Genomic DNA, 25,234 nt, shown 5'->3' with positions numbered 1-25,234 from the left:
CTCGCGGGTCGCAAACCCGGCTGACCTCCACTCGCGAGGAGTTAATTAAAGGGGAAGCCCGACTGCGCCCCACACCGCCATTTTATTGTTTTAGGTCAGCCCCTCATGGCGGCCCTTGGCGTGGGCCGTGTCCGCCATCGCACAGCCCGGCACCGCGTCTCGGTGGGCTAGTTGAGGCCGTCACATGGCCTGCAGAGTGCGCAGCGGCCCTCCCCTTTAACAGAAATGGCAGGGGCAATGAACCGTGTCAGCGCTACGCGGAGCGGCCACGTAGTGCTCCGGCGCTACTGCGCCTTGTGCCCCAGACACTGACCCAAGAGGAAGTGGAGCACCCGAGATAGCGCTCCGCTTCCTTGCCGGGGCGGTAAACCCAATTTAGCGGCCGGGACGGTACTCCCGCGCTGCGCGCTAAATGGCTGCGCTAATCAGTTACCGCCCCCAAACGGGGCGGAACGGAATTTCTCCCCCCCTAGTGTCGGTAATGGTGACCATCGTAAAAGCCCATCTGGTTCACTAATGTCCTTTAGGGAAGGAAATCTGCCGTCCTTACCCGGTCTGGCCTATATGTGACTCCAGACCCACAGCAATGTGGTTGACTCTTACTTGTCCTCTGAAATAGCCGAGCAGCCACTCAGTTGTACCAAACCACTATAAGGAAGTATTACGATGTGTGTACCTTCAGCACACGGACTGCAACACCCCCTTCTCGAGGGCATCTAGGGATGGACAATAAATGCTGGCCTTGCCAACGACGTCCACGTCCCATGAACAAATAAAACAAATGGAAAAACATAGAACAACGTCCCAAGGTGCTTCACATAGGCATAAGTAAAGACTTGAGAGCCAAAAAAGGAAAGGAGGAGGGATGAAAGGGTTGGGTTTTAGGAGGGTCTTGAAGGAGGAGAGAGAGGTGGGGGAGTTATGGGAGGGAATTGCAGAGTGTGGAGCTACGAAGCTGACAACATGACTGCCAGCGGTGGGAGAGATATACAGAAGAGGCCAACATTAGAGAAACGGAGAGTTCAGAAAGGGTTATTGCAGGGTTAGAGGAGCTTACAGCGATGAGGAAGGCCGAGGCCATAGAGGAATTTAAGCACGAGGCTGACTTAAATTTGAGGCATTAGGGGACGACGAGCCAATGTAGCTTAGCATAAAAAGGGGTGATTTTTTTAAACATTTGTTCATGGAATGTGGGCGTCGCTGGCAAGGCCAGCATTTATTGCCCATCCCTAGGCAAGCATTGTGGGCGGAGCGTTCTGCTTCATTAGACGATAAGCCTATAGTCGTCTGGAGAGAGAAAGGCATGGATGAGGGTTTCAGCGGCAGATGGGCCAAGGTGGGCTATGTTACAGAGATGGAAGTAGGCAGTCTTTATGCTGGAAAGGATGTGGCATTCGAAGCTCAGTTTGGGGGTCAGGATGCCGTGGCCAGTAGCCAGTTGGTGGGTACAGAGTTTATGGCAGGGCCCTAGTTGATGTGTTCAGTCTTTCATACATTTAGCTGGTGGAAATTACAGCTCATTCAAGATTCGATGTCGGCCAAGCAGTCTGACAGCACAGAGGCAGCGGGGGGGATCGAGAGAAGTAGAGGTGGTATGGCCATATAGGAAATCTGGAGATTTCCCGAGGGCCCATAAGAATGGTTGCTGTATTATTGGCGTCCTTCACCTTTTCTGTGAGAATCCAAGCCTTTTGGGGACCGCGTGCGCTTCTGGAGAGAAGTGGTGGAGCAATAGAGCTGTGTATTGTCAGCGTTCATGTAGAAACTGACCCCATATCTGCGGCTGACGTTGACCAGGGATGGCATGTAGATACGGAAGAGTGGGAGGCCTAGGATGGAGGAGGAGGGGGCTCTGAAGGTGACTGGGGATAGGAATAGAATCTATTAAGAATATAAGATCATAAGAAATAGGAGCAGTGTAGGCCATTCGGCCCCTCGAGCCTGCTCCACCATTTAATAAGATCATGGCTGATCTTCCACCTCAACTCCACTTTCCCGCACTGTCCCCATATCCCTTGATTCCCTTCGTATCCAAAAATCAGTCTATCTCAGCCTTGAATATACTCAACGACTGATCATCCACAGCCCTCTGGGGTAGAGAATTCCAAAGATTCACCACCCTTTGAGTGAAGAAATTTCTTCTCATCTCAGTCCTAAATGGGCAACCCCTTAGTCAAGACTATGACCCCTGGTTCTAGACTCCCCAGCCAGGGGAAACATCCTCCCTGCATCTACCCTCTCAAGCCCCTTACAAATTTTATATGTTTCAATGAGATCACCTCTCACTCTTCTAAACTGTAGGGCATATAGACCTAGTCTACTCAATCTGTCCTCATAGGACAATTCCCTCATCCCAGGAATCAGTCTGGTGAACCTTCCTTGCACTCCCTCTAAGGCAAGCATATCCTTCCTTAGGTAAGGAGACCAAAACTGTACACAATACTCCAGGTGTGGTCTCACCAAGGCCCTGTATAATTGCAGTAAGACTTCTTTACTCTCATACTCCAATCCCTTTGCAATAAAAGCTAATATACCATTTGCTTTCCTATTTGCAGAGCTGCTCTGGCTACAATAGGATAGCTAAGAGTGGAACCAAGTAAGGGAAACTCCACGGAGCTAGACAACAGAGGAGAGGCATTAGAGGAGGAGGAGGATGTGACCTTCCATGTTGTAGGCTACAGAGAGGACAAGCGGGGATATTTTTTTTTGTAATGCCTCACAGTCACAGAGAAATTCATTTGTGACTTTTGTTAATGTCATTGCAGTGCTGTGTCATGAAAACCTGATTGGAGGGATTCAAACGAGCCGTTGTCGGAGCGATTGGCACGGATCTGAGGGGGTGGGGTTAACAATGCATGCAAGCACCTTGGATCTGAGGCAGTAGTTAGCAAAGACAGAGGGTTCCAAGGGTGGATTCTTCGAGTAGAGGGTGATGGCAGGTTTTGAAAGGGAGGGGGTCAGTGCCTGAACAAGGAACTATTTACAATACCAGCTAGAATATGCGGGCAATCCCTACAAGGAGGGAGGGAGGCAAGTCCCTCAGCCTCTGACTGGAATGAATCAAATGTTCTGTCTCAGTATTCCGAGATGGATTCATTTCAATTACCTAACGTTGAAAGGTTTGTGTGCATCGTTTTTACTTACGCTATCAACAGGTTTAGTTAGAAATAGCAAGAAGTTTATGGGGTTCAGTAGCCTATCATTTACATTGCCATAGGCTTTGATTGGGCCCCATCATTGCACATTATTAAGGCAGCAATGATGACCCTGATATAGGTTAGGTTACAGTACGTCTATTTGCTTGGGGCATTCACCTGAATGAAATATGTAGTGCAGATAGGTTGATATATTTGCATATCAACAGCTGCTGAAATAATGAATCCTTTATTTTGCTTGTTATGTTGATAGCTGTTAGTACCACTGAGACTTTGTGGAGCTGAATTAGAATTTTCCATGTGACTATAAAATAATGAGTAATATAAATATTAAAGCTACTCGATGGAATTCAGATGCCATTTATAAAACCGGAAGAGGGGTTTTATAAATATCTTTTGCACTCCCCCAATGAGACGAGTGTGTCCAGTGGGTAGCTGAATCATACAGAACTGGAATGTCCCAATTAGCTTATCTCAGCTGAGATGGTGGTCGTGGAGCTACGACTGGCTACAGTGACCCTGGGATGCCCACTCCGAATTGCTATCTGCTGATCTTTGTTGAAGTGCACATTTGTGGACATCAGGTGAGAGCAGGATCAGGCCTTGTTGTAATGACCCCTGCAGTCGAATAGCCTGTTGGTGTGTGCCTCTCTATCACACGCAAACACCAATAATAGGCGTTCAAAGTACCAGAGGGAAGCATCTGTTCTGCCATTTGGGTAATATTTCTGAAAATCACAACTTTTTAGTGTTATCTCATTGGCAGAAAATGCAGTCCACGGTATAAAAAGATGATCAATAGTCAACCCTGTACCTAAGGGTGACATCCCATACAGAAAAAGTTCTAAGTTAACCCCATAAAATCTGAACAGGCCATTGCCAAGACGTTTTGCATAATATTCATACACACCCAAGTCATGAGAGATAAGTTAGAGTAATAGGCGAACAGGAGGCTTTGTGCCTGAGAATGAATCTGATCTGCTTCCGTCCGTTTCTCGGAAAACAGAATGCAAGGAATGTGACTTAACACGGAACCTCCCCACTGGGGATAACAAATCTCAAAGTTCAGTCAGGATTGGCGCTTAAGTCCAGCTCTGTATGCTCCAGTGCTAGTTACCAAGAAGTCTCTCAAGTATTTCTAAAGCACATTGTTGTACATCCTAACTCTGCTGTGCTTTCTTGCAATGTTTGGGTTGAAATTTTTCCCCTGTTTGTCGGCTGAATCTGCGAGTTGTATAAATAGACCACCACTGTCAGTTTTTGTTCAAAGGTTTTTTTTCTACAGCGTGCCAGGCCAGAACCACCATTCAGTCAGTGCAGCACTGCCACATAATCAGCAGTGTCACACGAATGTCAGTTAAAAGCCTCGATAGTGGGGGGGTCAAAAGATGAACAAGAAAATCTCACGGTTGGTGTCCCCTTTTCAGAAATCAGAATTGGTTAACTTTAACATTTTACTCCTCTTTCAATCATGAATTTTTAAAGTTGTTTAAACGGTGATCTCTGGTGACATTGCCTAGGAGGAGACACCGAAGGCAGCAGCAGGCTTTACAAGTGCTCTGGCAGGCTTATCTTAAAAGAATAATTTGGCTCAGCTCACCGATGTATCTGGCAGATTGGAGGACGCACTCTCTCAGCCCCTTCTGAAATGTAGTAGCTTTGTAACTTCCAGAATATGACGCACTGAATAAATATTTGTGAACTGTACAAACAATTGGATTTATACTTTGGAAAGTATAGAATAAGCATAGAAGTTGTTTTCTCTTCACATTTCTGAAATGTTCTCGATCTTCCAAAGAACACCTCATCCATAGAAGTGCCAGTGGCTTGGAGTTAGCGGCTATTTCTCAGTCCCTGTTTCAGAGACCGTGCACAAGGGCCTTCATCCCACTGTTACTGCATGAAATACTCTATGTCTGTGTGTATATGCCCATGTGGAGCTCTGTCCATTGCGCTCACCTTCTATTGGGAGCAACACTTGCCTTTTTTTTTCATAGCGGGGCGTTTTGTGTCACCGGTATGCCCCATCAGAAACTCATCTGGACTAGTTTAACATCAGTGGTGGGTAAAGTTTTAGAAACAATAATCAAGGAAAAATTAACGGACACTTGGAGAGGTTTAAGCTAATTAAGGAGAGCCAACACGGATTTGTAAAAGGCAGATCGTGTTTGACTAATCTAATTGAATTTTTTGATGAAGTAACGGGGAGGATTGATGAAGGGAATGCAATGGATGTTGTCTGCATGGATTTTAAGAAGGTGTTTGACAAAGTACCACATAGAAGGCTGGTTAACAAAATTGAGACTCATGGAATAGGTGGGTCAGTGGCAGCTTGGATAAGGAATTGGCTTAAGGACAGAAAACAGCAATTTGTGGTAAATGGCTGTTTTTCAGACTGGAGGATGGTAGACAGTGGTGTTCCCCAAGGGTCAGTGCTGGGGCCACTGTATTTTTGGATATATATAAATGACTTGGATATTGGAATACAGAGCAGAATTTCTAAATTTGCCGATGACACCAAACTTGGGGGTGTGGCAAACAGTGAAGGTGATACCAATTGACTGCAACTGAACATAGATGGGCTAGCAGAATGGGCAGACAAGTGGCAGATGGAATTTAGTACGGAGAAGTGTGAGGTGATGCATTTTGGCAGAAGGAACAGGGAGAGGCAATATACACTTAATGGCACAGTTTTAAAGAGTGTGCAGGGAGAGGGACCTGGGAGTTAATGTGCATAGGTCCCTGAAGGTGGCAGGACATATTGAGAGAGTGGTTAACAAAGCATATGGGATCTTGGGCTTCATAAATAGAGGTATTGAGTACAAAAGCAGAGAAGTTATGCTGAACCTTTATAAAACGTTGGTTAGGCCACAACTGGAGCATTGCGTCCAGTTCTGGTCACCACGCTTTAGGAATGATGTGAAGGCACTTGAGAGGGTGCAGAGGAGATTTACCAGAATGGTTCCGGGGATGGGGGATCTTACCTACAAGGACATGTTGGAGAAGCTGGATTTGTTTTCATTAGAGCAAAGGAGGTTGAGGGGTGATTTGATAGAGGTGTACAAGATTATGACGGGTTCGGATAGGCTAGACGAGGAAAGGCTGTTCCCACTAGTTGATGGTACAAAGACTAGGGGACACAGATTTAAGGTTTTGTGCAAGAGATACAGGGGGGGACGTGAGGAAAAACGAGTGGTGAGGACCTGGAACTCGCTGCCGACGGAAGTGCTGGAAGTGGACACACTCAATGTTTTCAAGGGGAGACTGGATAGGCACTTGAGGGAAATAAACCTGCGGGGGAATGGGACTGACTGGATTGCTCTACAGAGAGCTGGCACGGACTCAATGGGCCGAATGGCCTCCTTCTGTGCCATTATGATGCTATGAGTTCAATTTGTTGGACAGTTTGGGTAGATTCAGGGATAGTTGTTACTTATAGTACTGCTTGTTTTTCTAAATTTTGGCCTTGTAAATTAATATAAACTTTTCTGTTGCCTTGAAGAGGGGCAATAGATTTGTTGGCCTGTGAAACAATTAAGTGCCAGGATGAGCTTACTTTCACTGAGGAGGATTATTTGAATTGGTAGCTTTTGTGTGCTTGGTGTGTCAGCCTTTCCAGCATTCCCTGGGGAGATGAACGCTTTTGTCTACTCTTGACTTTCTCAAGGGCCTCATTGCCATGCTAATCCATCAACAGGGCAGCGAGAGATACAGTATGCAAATTATAAATTATTGATTTGAATGATCACTTATTTTGTGGTTTAATTTTAATATGTTTATTCTCGGCGGAGTAATGCAGAATTTGCTTTTGTCATTCATTCGGTTCTATTTAACTCTAGCAATCCAACTCGAAAGGTGTGCTTCAGACCGTTTCCCTGGGAACAAATGACCCTTATTTTGGTCTCCACGTTAAGAAAGATTTTGTGTCCTGCATAATTGTTAAATTTCATTTGTTTCATAAATAGAGTTTAGAAATAAAATAAGCTGATATTTAATCAGTGTTATGAGAGATAATTTTGTCCCTTCGGTATTCCTTTTTCGCTTGTTATTGTATTTCCCAATTTTATCTCTCTCCTTTTTTCATTTCTTAATGTAGTGATTTATCCTGGGGTATAGTTCCATGGAATAACAACAGAAAATGCTGGAAGCACTCAGCAGGCCAGGCAGCAACTGTGGAGAGCGAAACAGAGTTAACGTTTCAGGTCTGACCTGAAACCTTAATTCTCTTTCTCTCTCCACAGATGCTGCCTGGCCTGCTGAGTGCTTCCAACATTTTCTGTTGTTATTTCAGATTTCCAACATCCACAGTATTTTGTTATTGTATAGTTCCATGGATACTGACAACCCAAGTGGTCATTCTTTGTGCCAATGGGCAGTTTAGCTCCAGGGGACATCACAGTTTGTGCTAGAATCATAAAGGTTTGCGGCAATGGAGGTGGTCATTTGGCCAATCGTGTCTGCGCTGGCTGTTTGTTAGAACACTATCCATAACCAGTTCCACTATTCTTCCTCTGCCTCAAATATTTATCCAATTTTTCTTTCGAAGATGCAGTGCTCACTGCCTCAACCACTCCCATGCTCCAAAAATCCTCTGCAGAAAGAACATTTCTCCTAACTTCCCCCAACATTCACGCACGAGATAGTGATCAGGAGCAGGAACCCTTGGTACCATTCTAATAATTCTCCTCTGCACCCTCTCCAAGCATCATCGGGAGATAATACCAGGTGCCCAGACACAGGACTTGCTTTTTTTTTAAAAGAGATCCAGACGTGGTTATGGAGTCCGCTTGCAGGGGAATCAAAAACTAGGGGTCATAAGTATAAGATAGTCACAAATAAATCCAAGAAGTCACACAACACCAGGTTATAGTCCAACAGTTTTATTTGAAATCACAAGCTTTCGGAGCGCTGCTCCTTCATCAGGTGAAGTGGAGAGATGCATAAAGACACAGCTTATATAGTCAGAGAATAATGCCAGATGATTACAGGTAATCTTTCTAACTGCCATTTATCACACCTCAGTAATGTTTTCCTGACTAACCTGTTTGGCCATCATTCACACCTTTGATTGCTGTGATTATCTCTCTGCCGAGGTGTGATAAATGGCAGTTAGAAAGATTACCTGTAATCATCTGGCATTATTCTCTGACTATATAAGCTGTGTCTTTATGCATCTCTCCACTTCACCTGACGAAGGAGCAGCGCTCTGAAAGCTTGTGATTTCAAATAAAACTGTTGGACTATAACCTGGTGTTGTGTGACTTCTTACATTTGTCCACCCCAGTCCAACACCGGCATCTCCACACCATGACAAATAAATCCAATAGGGAATGCAGGAGAAACTCCTTTACCAGAGAGTGGGTAGAATGTCGAACTCGCTACCATATGAATAGTTGAGGCAAGTAATATAGATGCAATTAAGGGGAAGCTAGATAAACATATGAGGGAGAAAGGAATAGAAGGTTATGCTGATAGGACGGGAGAGGGCTCATGTGCAGCATAATCACCGGCATGGTCCAGGTGGCCTGTTTCTGTGCTGTAAATTCTATGTAATTCTATGTAACGAAGTGAAGCAAGCTTGGGACCTGCGTGCCCAGTGGTACAGGCACATTGGGGCACCAGCGCACTGCACCACAGGTGGTGGGATGGAGCTTTGCACCTGCCGCTCCTCTTGCCAGTACTGGGAGCTGGTTTTTTCTTCCTCCTTCCCTCCCGTAGCTCACAGAGGCCCCCCAGTGATAGAAAAGTGACTGAAATAGGAAGCATGGCAACAGATGGACGGACTACAGTTAGTCTCCGAAATGAGAGAAGAGGGATATAAATAGAAAAGTAGCCGGTTCACTGAGCCAAAGTGGCATATACATAACCAAAATAAGATTTGTATCAGCACTTTTTGCTGGCGCAATAATTATTCGATTCTCTTTCTCCCCCCCCTCTCACTTTCAACAGTCAATAAAGAGGTATCCATGCCGACAGTGTGATCGTTCCTTCAACTCCTCACACAGCCTGCGGAGACATATCCGAGTCAACCATGATGGCGTCAAGAGAACCTACACCTGTTGGTAAGCATTGCACCAGACCAGCTCTGTTAAGTTGCCTGATTTGGTATGAAATTGATCCTTGTATCACATTAGCTCGCCAAAAAATTCTATTTGCATGCAGTTACACTGTATATTACCTTTAATCCAGCCCAATTGTTGCTACATTAAAGAAAGAACTGGCATTTGTATAGCACCTTTCACATCCTCCAGTCACCCAAGAGCTCTTCACCGCTAATGAATTACTTTTGAAATATAATCATTGGCAGCAGCCCACTTGACCTTCAGCAAGGTGCCACAAAAAGCAAGTAAGACAGCATTCAGTCATTCCATTGTAGTGGGTTGATTGAAGGATTGATACCGGCTAGGACACCAGAACAACTTCCTGCTCTGCTTCGAATCGTGCCATGGGATCCTTTTACACGCACCTGAACCGGCAGACAGGGCCTCAGTTTAACATCTCATCCGATAGACAAACTCAACTTTATTTGCCATATTGCATAATCCCCAGAAAGCATGCAATGCACTTGTAGATCTCGAGGAATATATCGACCAAATGTAGATGTTGCATCATTTTTTTTTAATTGAATTGTCTAATTTCTATGCAATCATCAATGTCCCTTTGTCTCCTCTTCCCTTGTTATAATCTTCAAACTGTTCCATCACTGTCATTGCTTTATAAAAATGTGTTGTCCAGTGCACTGAACAGAACATTCCCGAGTGTTTCCTGTAAACGGCACCCACAGGACTCCAGAGTGACACTGTTACAGTGCAGAAGGTGCTTCGTGTTGAAGACGTAAGCTGTGTCAGAAGCAGGAGCATGTACCAGGTGCAGTGAAGCAATAATGCATAGAAAAACTGCAAGTGCTGAAAACCTGAAATAACCAAAATGAGGATGCTGGAAATGTGCAGCTGGTCTGTCAGCATCTGGAAAGAGCCAAGACAACCAAATCTCATTTTAAAGAAGACAACTAGTCAAAGAGTCAGTGGTGCAGCAGCCAACTTTTACTTGGGGAGGGATTTGTTTGAAAATGTTAATTTTGAAAAGTTTCCTTTTATAAAAAAAATAATAGATATTCAAGCTCAGAATTCTGAAAAAGCATTCCCTAATCAGTGGGCAAACAGCCCCCGTATACTGGAGCAGTGGTGGAATGTAGCAGCACCATCCCATTGGCTGATATCAGTGGGATTTCTGCCTCTGCACTTTGACTATGGAAATTGAGGGCCAACAGGGAAAATCTTCAAAACTGATAGATGTGCCTGGGATATATCTAGGGCGGGTGTTTACATAGGAACAGGAGTAGGCCATTTAACCCCTCGAGCCTATTCAGCCGTTCAGTTAAATCATGTGTCTACACTCCATTTAGAAACATAGAAGATAGGAGCAGGAGGAGGCCATTCGGCCCCTCGAGCCTGCTCCGCCATTCAATGAGATCATGGCTGATCATCCAAGTTCAGTACCCTGCCCCTGCCTTCTCCCCATATCCCTTGATCCCTTTAGCCTTAAGAAATATATCCAACTCCTTCTTGAATATATTTAATGAATTGGCCTCAACTGCCTTCTGTGGTAGAGAATTCCACAGGTTCACCACTATCTGGGTGAAGAAATTCCTCCTCATCTCTGTCCTAAATGGCTTACCCCTTATCTTTAGACTGTTACCCCTGGTTCTGGACTCCCCGGCCATCGGGAACATCCTTCCTGCATCTAGTCTGTCCAGTCCTGTTAGAATTTTATAAATTTCAATAAGATCCCCTTTCATTCTTCTAAACTCCAGCGAGTATAAGCCCAATCGACCCAATCTCTCCTCATACGTCATTCCTGCCATCCCAGGTATCAGCCTGGTGAATCTTCACTGCACTCCCTCCATGGCAAGAACACCCTTCCTCAGATAAGGCGACCAAAACTGCACACAATACTCAAGGTGCGGTCTCACCAAGGCCCTGTACAACTGCAGCAAGACACCCTTGTTCCTGTACTCGAACCCTCTCACTACAAAGGCCAACATACCATTTGCCTTCTTACCCGCCTTTGCTCCATATCCCCACAAACTGTACTTGCCCTTAGAGTTATCACCATATTTAATATTCACGCCAGCAGAGGATTTGGGGACACCAGGGTTTTTTTTTAATGGTGGACAATGAGGTTGAGCAAATAAATTGCACCTCAATTTCCCCCACCCCCGCCTTACTTATTGTGTAAGAAATGAAGGCGCATGAGTCAGTTTGATAGTAAAAGGCCAGTGTAGTAGAAGCGAGACTTGGAACTTCTGCACCTCAAGTAAACGGTCAGCAATGTACGTGCAGTCAGCCATCTGTAAGTTTGCTGTGATATAATCTGTAAAACCCAGAAGCTTGCTTGCTTTTACTGGGGTACTGTAACACTTGAAGAAATTCACTCACAGAATTCAGAGTCAGACTGACAGCTGATAAAGATCTGCATCAAGCTGCAACTTATACACATTGGGCCGTAATTTGCGGCCCCTATGGCTGCGTGCGAGGTGTGTACGCGCCCCCGTAAGTGCCGCGCAAGTTCCGGGTTTAGGCAGGCGATGCGCACGCACGCAAACCCGGAACTTGCGATCTGTCAATTTTCTTGACCGATCATCCACATCCCCGGGCAAAGGGCATCCGCGGGCAGAGAGCTGCGCTATTTTCCCAGCGAATGCCCGTGAAATTCTTATGGGTACCCCAGTACAAGTTTTCTGGGTTTTACAGATTTTATAAGAGTTTTACAAAACAGAAAAATAAAATTTTATCAATAATTTATACATTTTAAAACTTGTTAAATAAGGTAAAAATTTTTAGCCCCTTTAAAACATCCAGATTTATTTTTCAAAAAATTAATTTTTGTTTTAAATATTTAATTAAATGCCATTTTAATTCATTTTAAATATGTGATTTTTTTTTCATGATTTGATATATACATGTATTTTTTGGGGTATTCCCATTCATACTTAAGGGAGTTTCCATACATACGGAATTCCCATAATCATGAATGGGGATTCCCTTCTGTCATTCGTTGGGCCAGCCCACGTGATCCCAGGGGTGCTTACGAACCGCCTGCGCCCCTGGGATACATGGACCTCTTCCCGCGGTGACCTCCCAGACCCCCCAGGTAGGCGCGGGATTTTATTTGCGGATCGGAGGCATTTCCCCGCGGGAAGCCTCCAACCGCAAATTCAGGGCCATTGTGTTCTGGTACTTTTGGTACCAAATTTCTTGGCTGTTCAGTTCTAAGAAACGACTTGTGACTCTACAGCAATCACGGAGTATTTGAAAGAGATATGATCACCATCACCAAGTATTATGCAATGCCACTTGAGTGCTTGAAAGGGTGATTTATTTGCCAGTTCTTTTTTTCTCGCCGCCTTTCCTCGCGGCAATGGCTCCAGTCTGGCATGTACTGTTCCACAGACTGCGGTACCTTACCCAAGTGGGTGTTCTTTGTGTGTAAGCCAGAATGGTATGTGCCAGCAGGTTATCTGTGTGGGTGGAACCAAGCTCAATGCTTTCCTGACCTGACCTGACATACATACGGGCGTGTGTGTGTGTGTAGATCTCCCATGGCGTCGATCTGTGTGTGTCAGAGAATATAGTGGTGCTGGGCCACCTAGTGGTCATCCCCTGCATTTAGCACCATTGGGACTATTTACATTGAAAATTCCCATTGTAACTGATTGTGTCGTCATTTTCAATATGGTCACATAAAAGCCGTGGCAAAAAAAGTTTGTGAACAGGAAATGCGCGCTTACACAAGAGTTTTAACATAATACTGTTCAATCGCCCAGTGTTGTGCACAGTGAGCAAGACCTTGTGAAGTCTTCAAATGAAACAGGGTTAAAGGCCAGGGAATAATTGGAGCAGGGCACAACAACTTTAATTTCAAAGTCTAACGTTCTGTCCTTTTTTTGATATTTCCATTATACATTCTTATGTCCACCTTTTTTAATGGAAACTGCCTATGTAAACGTCACGCTGCAGCACCTTCACTGGTGGGAGGGCATAGTTGCAGCTTGGTAAATTTACATAACAGGAATCTATCATGAAGAATGTGTGGGCAGACACAAGATTTTTAATATATCAGAGATATAAATGCACAATAAATACATGTGTACAATTTCCAGCCAAGGGCCTTGCATAGTGATCAGGAGTCAGAGGTCTCAGCATTTGTACGTATGGGGCCCTAGTCAGATTTTGTTTGATTTTAACTTCTGTATTATGGCAGGGCACTTGCTGGATTAATAGGCTTATCCGCCTCCTATACCTTTCCAGGTTTTGCTCCGCTATTCCATGTGAACTTTCATCATAATGGTCTTGCAAAACTTAGATTAGTTTAGAAAAATTCACAGCAGATCCATCAGCATCTGCAATGAGTAAAATCAGGTTAACCTTTTGGGTGTAATCCTTCATCAAAAACATTATTCTGTCTTTTCACAGATTCTGTTGGACCTGCTGTATATTTCCAACCATGTTTCCCCCTTTTTATTTGGATTAGTTTGTGCTCATCACACTTGTGTATGACAAAGTAGTTTCCCCCATCTTTAGAGGAGGCTCCTTTTACTCGGCCTGTCCCAGCCTCCCTCGTACTTTCCCATGCTCAGACTAAAAGTCAAACTCTTCCATACGTGATGATGCCTCGCTCCCTCTAGCCAAAGGAGCCACGAAATTGAATAACTAGAGCAAGTGCCAATATCCAAAAAGCACTCTTCACTTGGCTGTGGTGTGTTATCAAGTCCGGCTTCATTGACAAGTAAATAGCTTGAGTTGACACATTGCTCTGGCTCGCCATTTATATTTGTCAGAGATGGTTGTCAGACTACTGGATAATATTATCCAGACATCAACTAACCGCTGGGGCAGTTGCAATGCACCAATACTTTCTTCGAGAGCACCTCCCAAACCCACAACCTCTAGAAGGACAAGGGCAGCAGGCGCATGGGAACACGGCCACCTCCAGGTTCCCCTCCAAGTCACACACCATCCTGACTTGGAAATATATCGGCTGATCCTTCATCGTCGCTGGGTCAAAATCCTGGAACTCCCTCCCTAACAGCACTGTGGGAGTACCTTCACCACACGGACTGCAGCGGTTCACGAAGGTGGCTCAACACCACCTTCTCAAGGGCAGTTAGGAATGGGCAATAAATGCTGGGCCTTGCCAGCGACGCCCACATCCCATGAACGAATTTTTTTTTTAAAACACCTCCTATGGGTGTAGGAGTAGGATCATTGCAGGTGATCTTAAAGGAGGAAAGAGAGGGTTAGGGAGGGAATTCCAAAGCTTAGGGCCTAGGTAACAGAAGGGCCTAGGTAACAGAGGGGCCTAGGTAACAGAAGGCACAGCAACCAATAGTTGAGCGATTATAATCAGGGATGCTCAAGGGGCTAGAATTAGAGGAGAGCTGATATTTGGGGGGGTGGGGGTTGTAGGGCTGGAGGAGATTACAGAGCTAGGGCGGGGCGAGGCAGTGGAGGGATTTGAAAACAAGGATCACTAAACAAGATTACCTGCTCATTAGCTCATTGCTGTTTGTGGAACCTTGCTGTGTGCAAATTGGCTGCTGAGTTCCTTACATTATAACAGCGACTACACATCAAAAGTAATTCAGTGGTTGTAATGAGCTTTGGGATGTCCTGAGGTCGTGAAAGGCGCTATATAAATGCAAAGCTTTCTTTTTACTTTACACTATCACTAAGCATTATTGGCGTGATCGATTTTAACATTTCTCATCCGTGTTTTCAAATCCCTCCATGGCCTCGCTCCTCCCTATCTCTGTAATCTTCTCCAGCCCTATAAATCCCCCTAGACCTCTGCGCTCCACCTATTCCCCACTTTTGAACATCCCTGATTTTCATCGCTCCACCATTGGTGGCCGTGCCTTCAGCTGCCTAGGCCCTACGCTCTGGAATTCCCTGCCTAAACCTCTCCGCCTCTCTACTTCTCTTTCCTCCTTCAAGACGCTCCTTAAAATCTACCTCTTCGACCAATCTTTTGGTCACCTGCCCGAACATCATCTTATATGGCTCGGTGTCATTTTTTTTTTGATAACACTCCTTTGAAGCACCTTGGGACGTTTTATTATGTTATATTATAAATATTTGTTGTTTTTGTTGATCTGCCGGTCTGGACTTCACCATGGCCACGCTCCAAGCTGGCACTAATATTTAGGCTCTAGAGTACCCGTCTCTAGTCGCTGCAGTACATTTGTATACTTTAATTGTAGGTAAAAGCTGAGTAAATGGGAAGTTGGGTTACCTATTGTAGGTACAATAGCTCAACCTCTGCATGAAAAGCTTCCGCCTTCCGCTCGCTTACAGCTTATAGCCTTCCGACAAATTGGTGAACATATTTACGGTCTCTCATTCTTCCTAATTTCTCTGTCTGTTGCCCTCTTCAATCAAACAACTAGTGTGACTCAGAGCAAGATATTAAATACAATGGGGGCAGGGGGGGGGAAGAGAGCACCTGACCAAGACGATCCCAGATGGCCTGAAGTTCTAAAAGTAGACTAGGTCTATATTCTCTAGAGTTTAGAAGAATGAGAGGTGATCTCATTGAAACATACAAAACTCTTACAGGGCTTGACAGGGTAGATGCAGGGAGGATGTTTCCCCTGGCTGGGGAGTCCAGAACCAGGAATCACAGTCTCCGAATAAGGGGTCGGCCATTTAGGACTGAGATGAGGAGAAATTTCTTCACTCAGAGGGCAGTGAATCATTGGAATTCTCTACCCCAGAGGGCTGTGGAGGCTCAGTCGTTGAGTATATTCAAGATTTTTGAATATTCAGCGAATTGAGGGATATGGGGATAGTGCAGGAAAGTGGAGATGAGGTAGATGATCAGCCATGATCTTATTGAATGGCGGAGCAGACTCGAAGGGCCAAATGGCCGACTCCTGCTCCTATTTCTTATGTTCTTATGACAGTATCTCTAGGGTTTTTTCCCCCAGTGGATAGTAGAGTATTAGTTTGTAGATGATGGTTGAACTCCATTTTAAAGAATGAGGAATTCCATACCTTCAGTGGGAATTCTGACGTTCAATCTACTCAAAATAATGAGAACATTTATCAGTATCCCTGGGCCAGAGAGAAATCTGAAACAGCAGCACTGCTTATGAGTAGGCCTGCTGGTCCAGGAATGGGTCAGTGGACTGGGCCAGACCAGAAAGGACTCCGGACTAGTATCACAGCAGCACTACATGCATCTTATCCATTGTATTTTTATTTTACCCTTGTGGAATCAGTTGGCTGAGGAAAGAAAAATAGCCACCGATAATGATTTGATGGGTTCACCTCCTTCATGTTATTAACAGAGGTAGCTAACTGCCTGTTATTAATAGAAAATCAAAATCGGTCCAAGACTCCTAAATGGAAGATGACCTGTTTATACAAGCTGTAAAACCTTTTGGTATTGTATTCATAGTTCCTGTCATCGTTTCCAGGTACTGCACGGATGAAAAGCACTTTTTTGCCAAGCGCTTCATGCTGGAGAAACACATCAACCTAATGCACGGCATCAAAAACCCAGACTTCAGCCAGATGCCGAAAGTGGTACACGCGGGCACAGACACAACAGTGGTGAGCTCCCCCCTCCCCATTTCTAGATATTATAAGGTGGGCACCAAAGGTGGAAAGGCGGTAGGATGTGGGCGGATGCCTGGAATTCCCCGCATCAGGTGGAGCTGATCAGCGGGAGATAGAAGGCAGGAGCGAGCTGCTTCCCAGCAGAAGCCATGGAAATGTCGTTTACCTGTGCACTTGTGGGGATTGGCGAGGAGTGATACAGCACAGAAAGAGGCCATTCGGCCCATCGTGCCTGTGCCGGCTCTTTGAAAGAGCGATCCAATTAGTCCCACTCCCCGGCTCTTTCCCCACAGCCCTGCAAACTTTTCCTTTTCAAATATATACGCAATTCCCTTTTGAAAGTTACTATTGAATCTGCTTTTGCAAGGCTTTTGTGACAAAGTACACAGATTGCAGTTGGATGGGTATATGGTCCAGAAAGAGGCAACTGGACATGTAAATCTAACCACTTGATGAGCACTGATCTTTTACAAGTCTGAGCGCTCCGATACTGAGTTAGGGATTCCTGGGAGCCCTGCTGAGGCACATTGCTTTATTAGGCCTCCTCCTGTGCACATGGCCCTCAAGCACGCATTATGAGATGGTGCAGCTTTATATCTCATTTCCTTCAAATTATGGCGTTCCAAAAACAATGCAAAAAGATGCATCATTGGGCAAAAATTAGTATTTAATAATAGCAGCGGGATATGCAAAACAATGAGTTTTTATTTATTAGTTGTAAAATAAAACGATGTTTTATACTTTTCCATCATGAATGGGCCTTTGAACCTCAATGATCTATCTGCAGTCTGTACTATCTATAGGCTGCACTGCAGCAACTCAGCAAAGCTTCTTCAGCAGCACCTCCCAAACCCACGACCTCCACCACCTAGAAGGACAAGGACATGGGATAGCAGGCGCATGGGAACACCGCCACCTCCCAAGTTCCCCCGTCAAATCACACACCATCCTCACTTGGACATATATCACCGTTCCTTCATCGTCACTGGGTCAAAATCCGTGAACTCCCTACCTAACAGCACTGTGGGAGTACCTTCAACACACGGACTGCAGCGGTTCAAGAAGGCGACTCGCCACCAAGCTCTCAAGGGATGGCCAATAAATGCTGGCCTTGCCTGCGACGCTCACATCCCGAAAATGAATAATAAAAAAAAACTACTCACATTTTACAATGCATAATTGCTTAGACATTTTGTTCTTATGATATCTAATTGTTGTTTTCTATTTGAGGAGGACTTACCTGGCAAACGAATGGCTAGTGACTCTGAAGCAGAGGAGCAGCCCAGCTCTGACACCATAGCGTCGCTTCCCAAGAAGCTGAAGGTCGCAGTGTTCAAGCAGTACAGATGTTCCAAATGTGGCTATATGACCAAGAGCGGAGCCGACTTCCAGAAACACATACCTCAGCACAAGTCTGACGGCTCAACCTTCCAGTGTTCACAGTGTGGCCTCTGTTACACGTCTCCGCTCTCCCTGAACAGACACCTCTACATTGTCCACAAACTCAAGGAACCCGAGAAGCTCCAAGCAGCCGATGTGGTGAGTGAAAATGGGCAGGATGAACACAGTGGGGAGTCAAACACTACGTCGGAGGAAGACCTTCAGTGCCAAGTCTGCAAAGACGTTTTTGACAGTGAAACAGCATTGAACGCTCACGTTCGGACTCATGGGATGAGGTTTATATTATCCAAACAGACTGGAGGATCAGAGCAATGACTGCACCGACACTGAGGGGAGACTTTTTAATCCTTCTCCGTCCTGAATGGGTCTGCAGTGACCCCAAGTGATAAGCCTGCATTCATAGATACATAACGCAACAACATATATACAAGAAAAGGAAAGTGGTACTCATTCAAAGCTGACGGACAAGCTTCTCCCTGCCCTTTCAAAGGTCCATGAGAGTGAAACGAGTGTTGATTCAGAATCCACCTTCCTGCAAACACTATTCTTTATTTTTCTTGCTGGTGTCAAAACAGTAGGTTTTTATATTTTGTACAACCCAATGCACAAGCAGAACTTCACAGGGAAAGCAAGCCAAAGATGCTTTCTGCACCCTCCAGCTCTTAACGCCCTCAAACATTTGTGACACGTCTTTACGTGTTCTTTGGTTTTTGCACTTGCGTGTCTCAAGGCCAGCTTTCAGTTGAACCCTGCCAGTCTTGGGTAGCTCAGAGTCCGTACTTTCACAAGCCGAAGCATGTCCTACTGCTTTTGTATTGAGCCTTGTTAGGTCAGAGTTGGGAGTTAAAGGTTCTGTGCCTCTATTTTTTAAGCAAATTAAGTGGCTCCAAGTGAATGGCTGCCTCCCTTTTAAAAAGAAAAATTGAGATTTGCTATGCATGCAATAAGGATTCACAACGTGAAGTAGTTTATTTTAAATATCTGTGTCTTCCCCCTCCCTTATTTAGAAGTAAATAAGCAGGCTGTACTGTGAGTAAACCTCTGCAATCCCTGGCGGTGGAACCTCTCCTCCGTCGTTGTCCCTTTTGTGTGTTTTTTTGGAATGGCAATCCCAGTGCACCTTTGGGATTACGCTTTTCCTCCTTTTCGCTTTGTAATTGTTTTTTTCTGGATTAGTTTCTTCCATTCTTCCTGCCCTGCTGACCAAGCACCCTGCCATTCCGTTCCGACCGTGTCTCCAGCACGTGCCTTCGACTGCTGACTTTGTAATGTGAGCCTCGGTGAACAGAATTAGGTCAATAATACAGGCACAATGAGATATGTCAGGAAGTTGCTTACTGTGAAATCCCGCTTGGAAGTCACACCCCCCTAGGTTTCCTTACATTGTGTGGTTCCAGTACAAAAAAGTTGCACTGCTGTATGTATGTAATGCAGAAGCATTGCTCAAAGATGTGAGTAATGCACCGGCTTGTACGGTAATAGGAGGATGGTTCTGATAAATCCCATGGCACAGCAGGACTGTGTTCCTTTCCAGCCATATGTCTGACCCTGACATGAGCTTCCAACCACATATCCGCAGCATAACAAAGACCGCCTACTTCCACCTGCGTAACATCGCCCGTCTCCGCCCTGCCTCAGCTCATCTGCTGCTGAAACCCTCATCCATGCCTTTGTTACCTCTAGACTTGACCATTCCAACGCACTCCTGGCCGGCCTCACACATTCCACCCTAGGTAAACTTGAGGTCATCCAAAACTCGGCTGCCCGTGTCCTAACTCACACCAAGTCCCGTTCGCCCATCACCACTGTGCTCGCTGACCTACATTAAGCAGCGCCTCGATTTCAAAATTCTCATCCTTGTTTTCAAATCCCTCCATGACCTCGCCCCTTCCTATCTCTATAATCTCCTTCAGTCCCACAACCCCCCAAAATATCTGCGCTCCTCTAATTCTGCCCTCTTGAGCATCCCTGATTATAATCGCTCAACCTTTGGTGGTCGTGCCTTCTGTTGCCTGGGCCCTAAGCTCTGGAATTCCTTGCCTAAACCTCTCCGCCTCGCTACCTCTCTTTCCTCCTTTAAGACGCTCCTTAAATCCTACCTCTTTGACCAAGCTTTTGGTCACCTGCCCTAATTTATCCTTATGTGGATCGGTGTCAAATTTTTTATCTTAAAATACTCCTGTGCAGCGCCTTGGGACGTTTTACTACATTAAAGGCGCTATATAAATGCAAGTTGTTGTTGCACTGCAAGGCCACAGATGTTGTCTTAAAGGTTATCACCTTGCGTGACGACTTGTCCTCATTTGTGAGGCCTGTGTGCACAATTACTTTTTTGAGAGCTTTGTGACGTTGCGTCACTATTTGTCGGTGTCATATAAAACCACACACTTTTACATTTATGCAGAAAAGCCTCTGAGCTGGAGCCAAACTACTTCGAATCATGGACTTGCAGCACGGAAACAGGCTCTTTGGCTCATCGAGTCTGGGCTGGTGTTTTTCTCCACATGAGCCACCTAGTCTAATCCCACTCTCACCATGTCCTTTATAATCCTCTTTTTTTCAAGCAACTGTCCTGATTCCCTTTTAAAATAATTTATGGGCTCTGCTTGAAAAACAGTCTGTGGCAGAGAACTCCATGTTCTAATAATCCTCTGTGTAAAGAACCTCCCCTTTAATTCAGAAGAAAGGAAGAACCTCCCCTTTAATTCAGAAGAAAGGAAAAACTAATAGAACAAGTCAGCCAGGGCACCTCACAGCACTTGGTTTAAAAGAAGCCTTGACCCATTGGTTTTTTTTCTCCCTGTCAATCAGGAAGAGCTGCATGTTGTCTATCAATGGAGAAGTGTAACTTAAAGCACCATCCGGGCTGGGGGGCGTAAGCTGTGCTGTGCAGCACTCGGCCCCCGAAGCAAAACTCCTCAAAAGGACCCGATAACTAGTTCCTGAATTCCAAAAATTCCAAAAGCGGGCAAGCAAACGGCACTGCTGTGGAATGAGAGGAAAAGCCAGTAAAACATTCGCAGCTTTTAAACAAACCCCCCCCCACTGCTTATTGGAATTGGAAAGGTCTGGCTGGTGTTATTCTAAGTTTATTAAGGGCAAGCTGGTTTGTAATCGCTTCTGTTCCATGCTCTGCTGAAAGCCGGGGACCTCCTCGCATTTGCTCATTTGCAGCACCCCTCATCATGTAGGAGGAGCCACCACAGACTGTCATGTTGCCAGAATTTTAATTATAATTGTTTTTTTAATGGTGTCACACAAATGTGTGGTTACAAATAGACTTGCAACACTTTGTTCCCGGATTGTAATTCAAATTATGCCTTCTGGGAGTGTGTAACACCTACCATTCGGGCCTTGAATGGGGCTTTACCTGCCTGACGTCACTGGGATTGATTTGCCAAGTTTTCTGCTTCTCCAGCAGTATCCTGTGTATCAAGCGCTGGTAAGGTCCAGGTACCTTTCAGCGTTCATGTTGGTAATTAGAATGGGTTTCATTAGGGTTGCACTTCACACAGACCCCAGATGCACTTCACACAGACCCCAGTTCGAGGTGTAGAGTGTGTCGGACCAAGATCCCAAATCGCTCCAAGCACGGTCAGCGTCAGTCAGACATTTTGGGCTGGATTTTCATTCAGCAGTCGGGAAGGAGGCGGGACTACAACTTTCGGGTTTTAGTCCCGCCTACATCGACGTCCGGCCAATCCACGCGATTTTCCCTTGATTGACCTTGTCGAGTCCACCCAGCGGGCTCAGCAGGCCAATTAAGGGCCACCCGGCAACAGGTGACGTCACAGACTGAAATTTCATCTGTCAAGACGTCTTGACAGATGAAATATCAGTGTTTCACAGCTGTTTGAAGCTGTCAAACACTGACAGTCTGACTTCTAACCTGAGCCCTTCTACACAGACTCAGTTAGAACTGTCACCGGCACAGAAAGCTGCAGGCTCTCACTTTTGACAACTCGCAGCCATTTTGCTTTCAGTGCCGGCTGAGTGATGGACTCCCGAAACCTAGAGGAAGAAAGGCTGTTAAGGTAAGTACAGGTAATTTTAACTTCTTTACACACACCAAACACACTTACCTTTGCACTCATGCACCCATCACTCACCTGAACACCGACATCGCGACCCCTCCAAGTCCTTCAACCCGACGGCCCGCCTGCTCTAACCTGGCGTGGTTTGGAGCCATCGGGAATCCCACATGACACCCCTCAAAATAGGGATTAGGCTAAAAACTGCCTGTTAACTACGTGTTAACAGGCAGTTAATTGGCACTAATCCCTTCCCGCCTCGGGTCGGCGGGTCCCAGTGCGGGGCGGGTACCCGCCTCCTTTGAAACTTACATGGAGGCGGGTTTTGGGTGGGATGGTGTCGGGACCCCCGAATTCGGGATTTTAGCCCCCCCCCCCCCCCCCCCCCCCGCACGCCTAAAAGCCCGCCTCACGGCACACTGAAAATCGAGGCCTTTGTATCACGGACTTCCATTGAGGTGTAAGATGCAAAATGTCAGTTTTGCAAGGCCACCAATTAGCAGCACAATCTCCCAACAGTGATCTTTTCCCTAACTTCTAAAAACAAACTGTGATCAATCACAGCTACAAAATTAACTATTACACATTATCCTGTCTATTAAACTAAATCACGAGGAAAATTACTGAAAACATGAAATAGATTTTTTTTTAATCCATTTATTAGAACTGGAACTTACTTTTGATATTGGGCTAGAATTTCCACCCATTCTCAGTCAGTTGAAGGAAATCGGGCCCACTGTTTGCATTCTTAGTGCTGCAGAAACTCATTTTTGCATTGCACACCAAAGTGAAGGTCTAACTCTGGTGCTGGCTACCAGAGACTTGTGTGGGTCACTGAAATCATGTGAAGTAGCCAAACAACTGATGACCACTGGCCAACTCCTTTTAATTAAATCTTTGAACCCTGACACGACAAGTTAGCTGGCACTTGTATTAGGATGAAATCACATTTTTCAAGGTACAGAGATGTTTGCTAGATCCTGCAGATCCCTTCACGTGGTGAAATGATTTCATCTCTAATGGATCTTCATGCTGAATGGAGCCTGTGGGCTGCGGGCATGGTGCTGAGGCCAGTGCGGGGTGGCCGTGTGCCGTGCAGGTGTCCGCACAAGGCAGCGAGCTGAATGGTGCTTTCACTTCCCTACCGTTTTCTCCTCTCCCCTGGTTACAGGAAGTCCGAAGGGGGCCTTGTTTGTCTGGAAGGTTAGAAAGGTGCTTTTCCTGTCAGACTAGGTTGTGCATTGGCTTGTCTGTTCAGTCTCTCCATGCCCATTGAAAGTGGAGGTTGTAGAAGAATGTCCAGTGACCCCCATTCGCCTTGCTGTAAATTGCTTCAGAGCGCAGCTGAAGCCACTTAATGGGAGCATCCCTCACTTTCCCCTGACCCCTACCCCGGGACGAGTGACGCATTCCCCTTTGTCCGCTCGCTCCCATTAAGCAGACACTGTAGAATGTATGGGATTGAATCAGAGTCTGTGCCAATGTTCCCTTTGTAAATGGGCAGTGCCATTAGGAAGGATGCTCATTAACTGGCTCACGCACTGCCATTCCCTCTGGTACCCGTGTGAATGGCACTAAAGTAATTTACAGGAGGACCAAATAAAGTATTTTAAAAGAATTTAAAAAAACAGAACTGGTGTAATTCCCTGCTTAAATGACCACTGTACTGTATCTTACTTAAATTTTATAAGATTAATTTCTTTAAAGAAAAATGTATCTCCCATATTACTCAATTTTATAAATTACTTTGGAGATTTATATTTAATTGTAGTCATATTGACTAAAATTTTCACGTGAACTTTCTATTTAAGTGCTATACTACCTTACGCTGTCGTGTTCACGTGATCTGTGTTATATTACTCTTAAAGGGGACACCCCAGACTCCAAGCACATCTGTGTCGAGAGACACACGTACTACTCTCCAACTTCCCCGGAAAGAGTCATTTTAACCTTTTCATCTCCATAGCGCAGTTCCTGCTAAGTGGCATCCTCTGCCGATGGGCGATGACTTACTTGGTCCAAAGAGGTTCTTAGCTTGTGCTTACTGTGTAGATGAAATTAGTAAACGCGAGTAAATGCTGGGAGCTGTATATTCAGAGTGTTCCGTGTATTAATTGGAGTCTGGAGTTTACCTCTTAATATTTTTTGAGCCAGAATTCAGCTCTATTATTTACTGATAAGCAGTCAAAATAATTTAAAATATTTATCTTATGGAATTCAGCTCTATTCACTTCCTTATTTCAATGTTTTTTGATACAACATATACAGACATTTGTACTTTTTGATAACTGTGTATAGTAGCGTGTAGAGAAACGTTTTGCAAGGTAACCTGTGTAGTTTGCTAAGGGTAGATCTACATGTTATCAGGGATTGTCCCCCGCCCCAAGCCATCACCTCTCTATTTAATCTGCATTGGCCTCTGTGCCTTCTTATTATGTTTACTTAAAAATATTTCAAATAAAAGCAACAGAAAGTGAATTTTTAACAGCCTCTTGTTCAGTCTGTTACCTTTATCTTGCTGTAATCAGTCCTCTCTGGACATTTACTTTATATTTAGCAATTATCCAGTGGCAGTGCTCACGGTAAGTCAGAGGATGCTCTGTTTTATAAGGCCAAGAACATTACACCATATAAAACACAATATTATTTTACTGTTAAACTGTGTGCCCATAATGCTGCAAAGTCTAATATCTGTGAAGTAAATACTGAGTGAACTTATACAGAGGCTGCAGACATTCTGGCTCTGGTGTTTTCTGCTGTCTCCTTTGTTTCTTTATACTTATTGTTCAAGTATGGCACATAACTAATGGACAGAAAATGTGTGCTAAATGTACCACATTTGTAATAGTTGGTCTCCCGTGGTGTTTCTCACAGCAGGTTTGAGGACCCAGTGTTCTACAGAGAAGTGCATATTCTGTGGTGTTGCTCGTGGTGAGGGTTTATTTTTTGGCAAAGTAACGGTAGGTTTGTGAAAATCCATGAGATGATGTCAGAACAGAGAAGGGGACTGGAAAAGTGAGTAGTT

General features: G+C 45.1%; 1 protein-coding gene across 3 annotated transcripts in view; it reads left to right on the top strand.

Moving 5' to 3' along the window:
* The window catches only part of znf592 (zinc finger protein 592), a 181,564-nt gene extending 158,974 nt beyond the window's left edge, over nucleotides 1-22,590 (top strand). For 2 of the 3 annotated variants that reach the window (XM_085972192.1, XM_085972193.1), the window contains exons 8-10: nucleotides 9,105-9,217; nucleotides 16,636-16,771; nucleotides 18,008-22,590. In XM_085972192.1, the coding sequence (XP_085828318.1) occupies nucleotides 9,105-9,217; nucleotides 16,636-16,771; nucleotides 18,008-18,493 (735 nt within the window). In that variant the 3' untranslated portion in view covers nucleotides 18,494-22,590. The remainder of the gene's footprint in view (nucleotides 1-9,104; nucleotides 9,218-16,635; nucleotides 16,772-18,007) is intronic. The other variant, XM_085972194.1, reaches the window with a different exon arrangement.
* Nucleotides 22,591-25,234: the final 2,644 nt, after the last annotated feature.

This window comes from Somniosus microcephalus, chromosome 32, assembly GCF_052327205.1.
Source record: "Somniosus microcephalus isolate GS21.2 chromosome 32, FLI_Smic_1.0, whole genome shotgun sequence".
Classification (NCBI taxonomy): Eukaryota; Metazoa; Chordata; class Chondrichthyes; order Squaliformes; family Somniosidae; genus Somniosus; species Somniosus microcephalus.
This window is presented reverse-complemented; position numbering and strand designations above follow the sequence as displayed.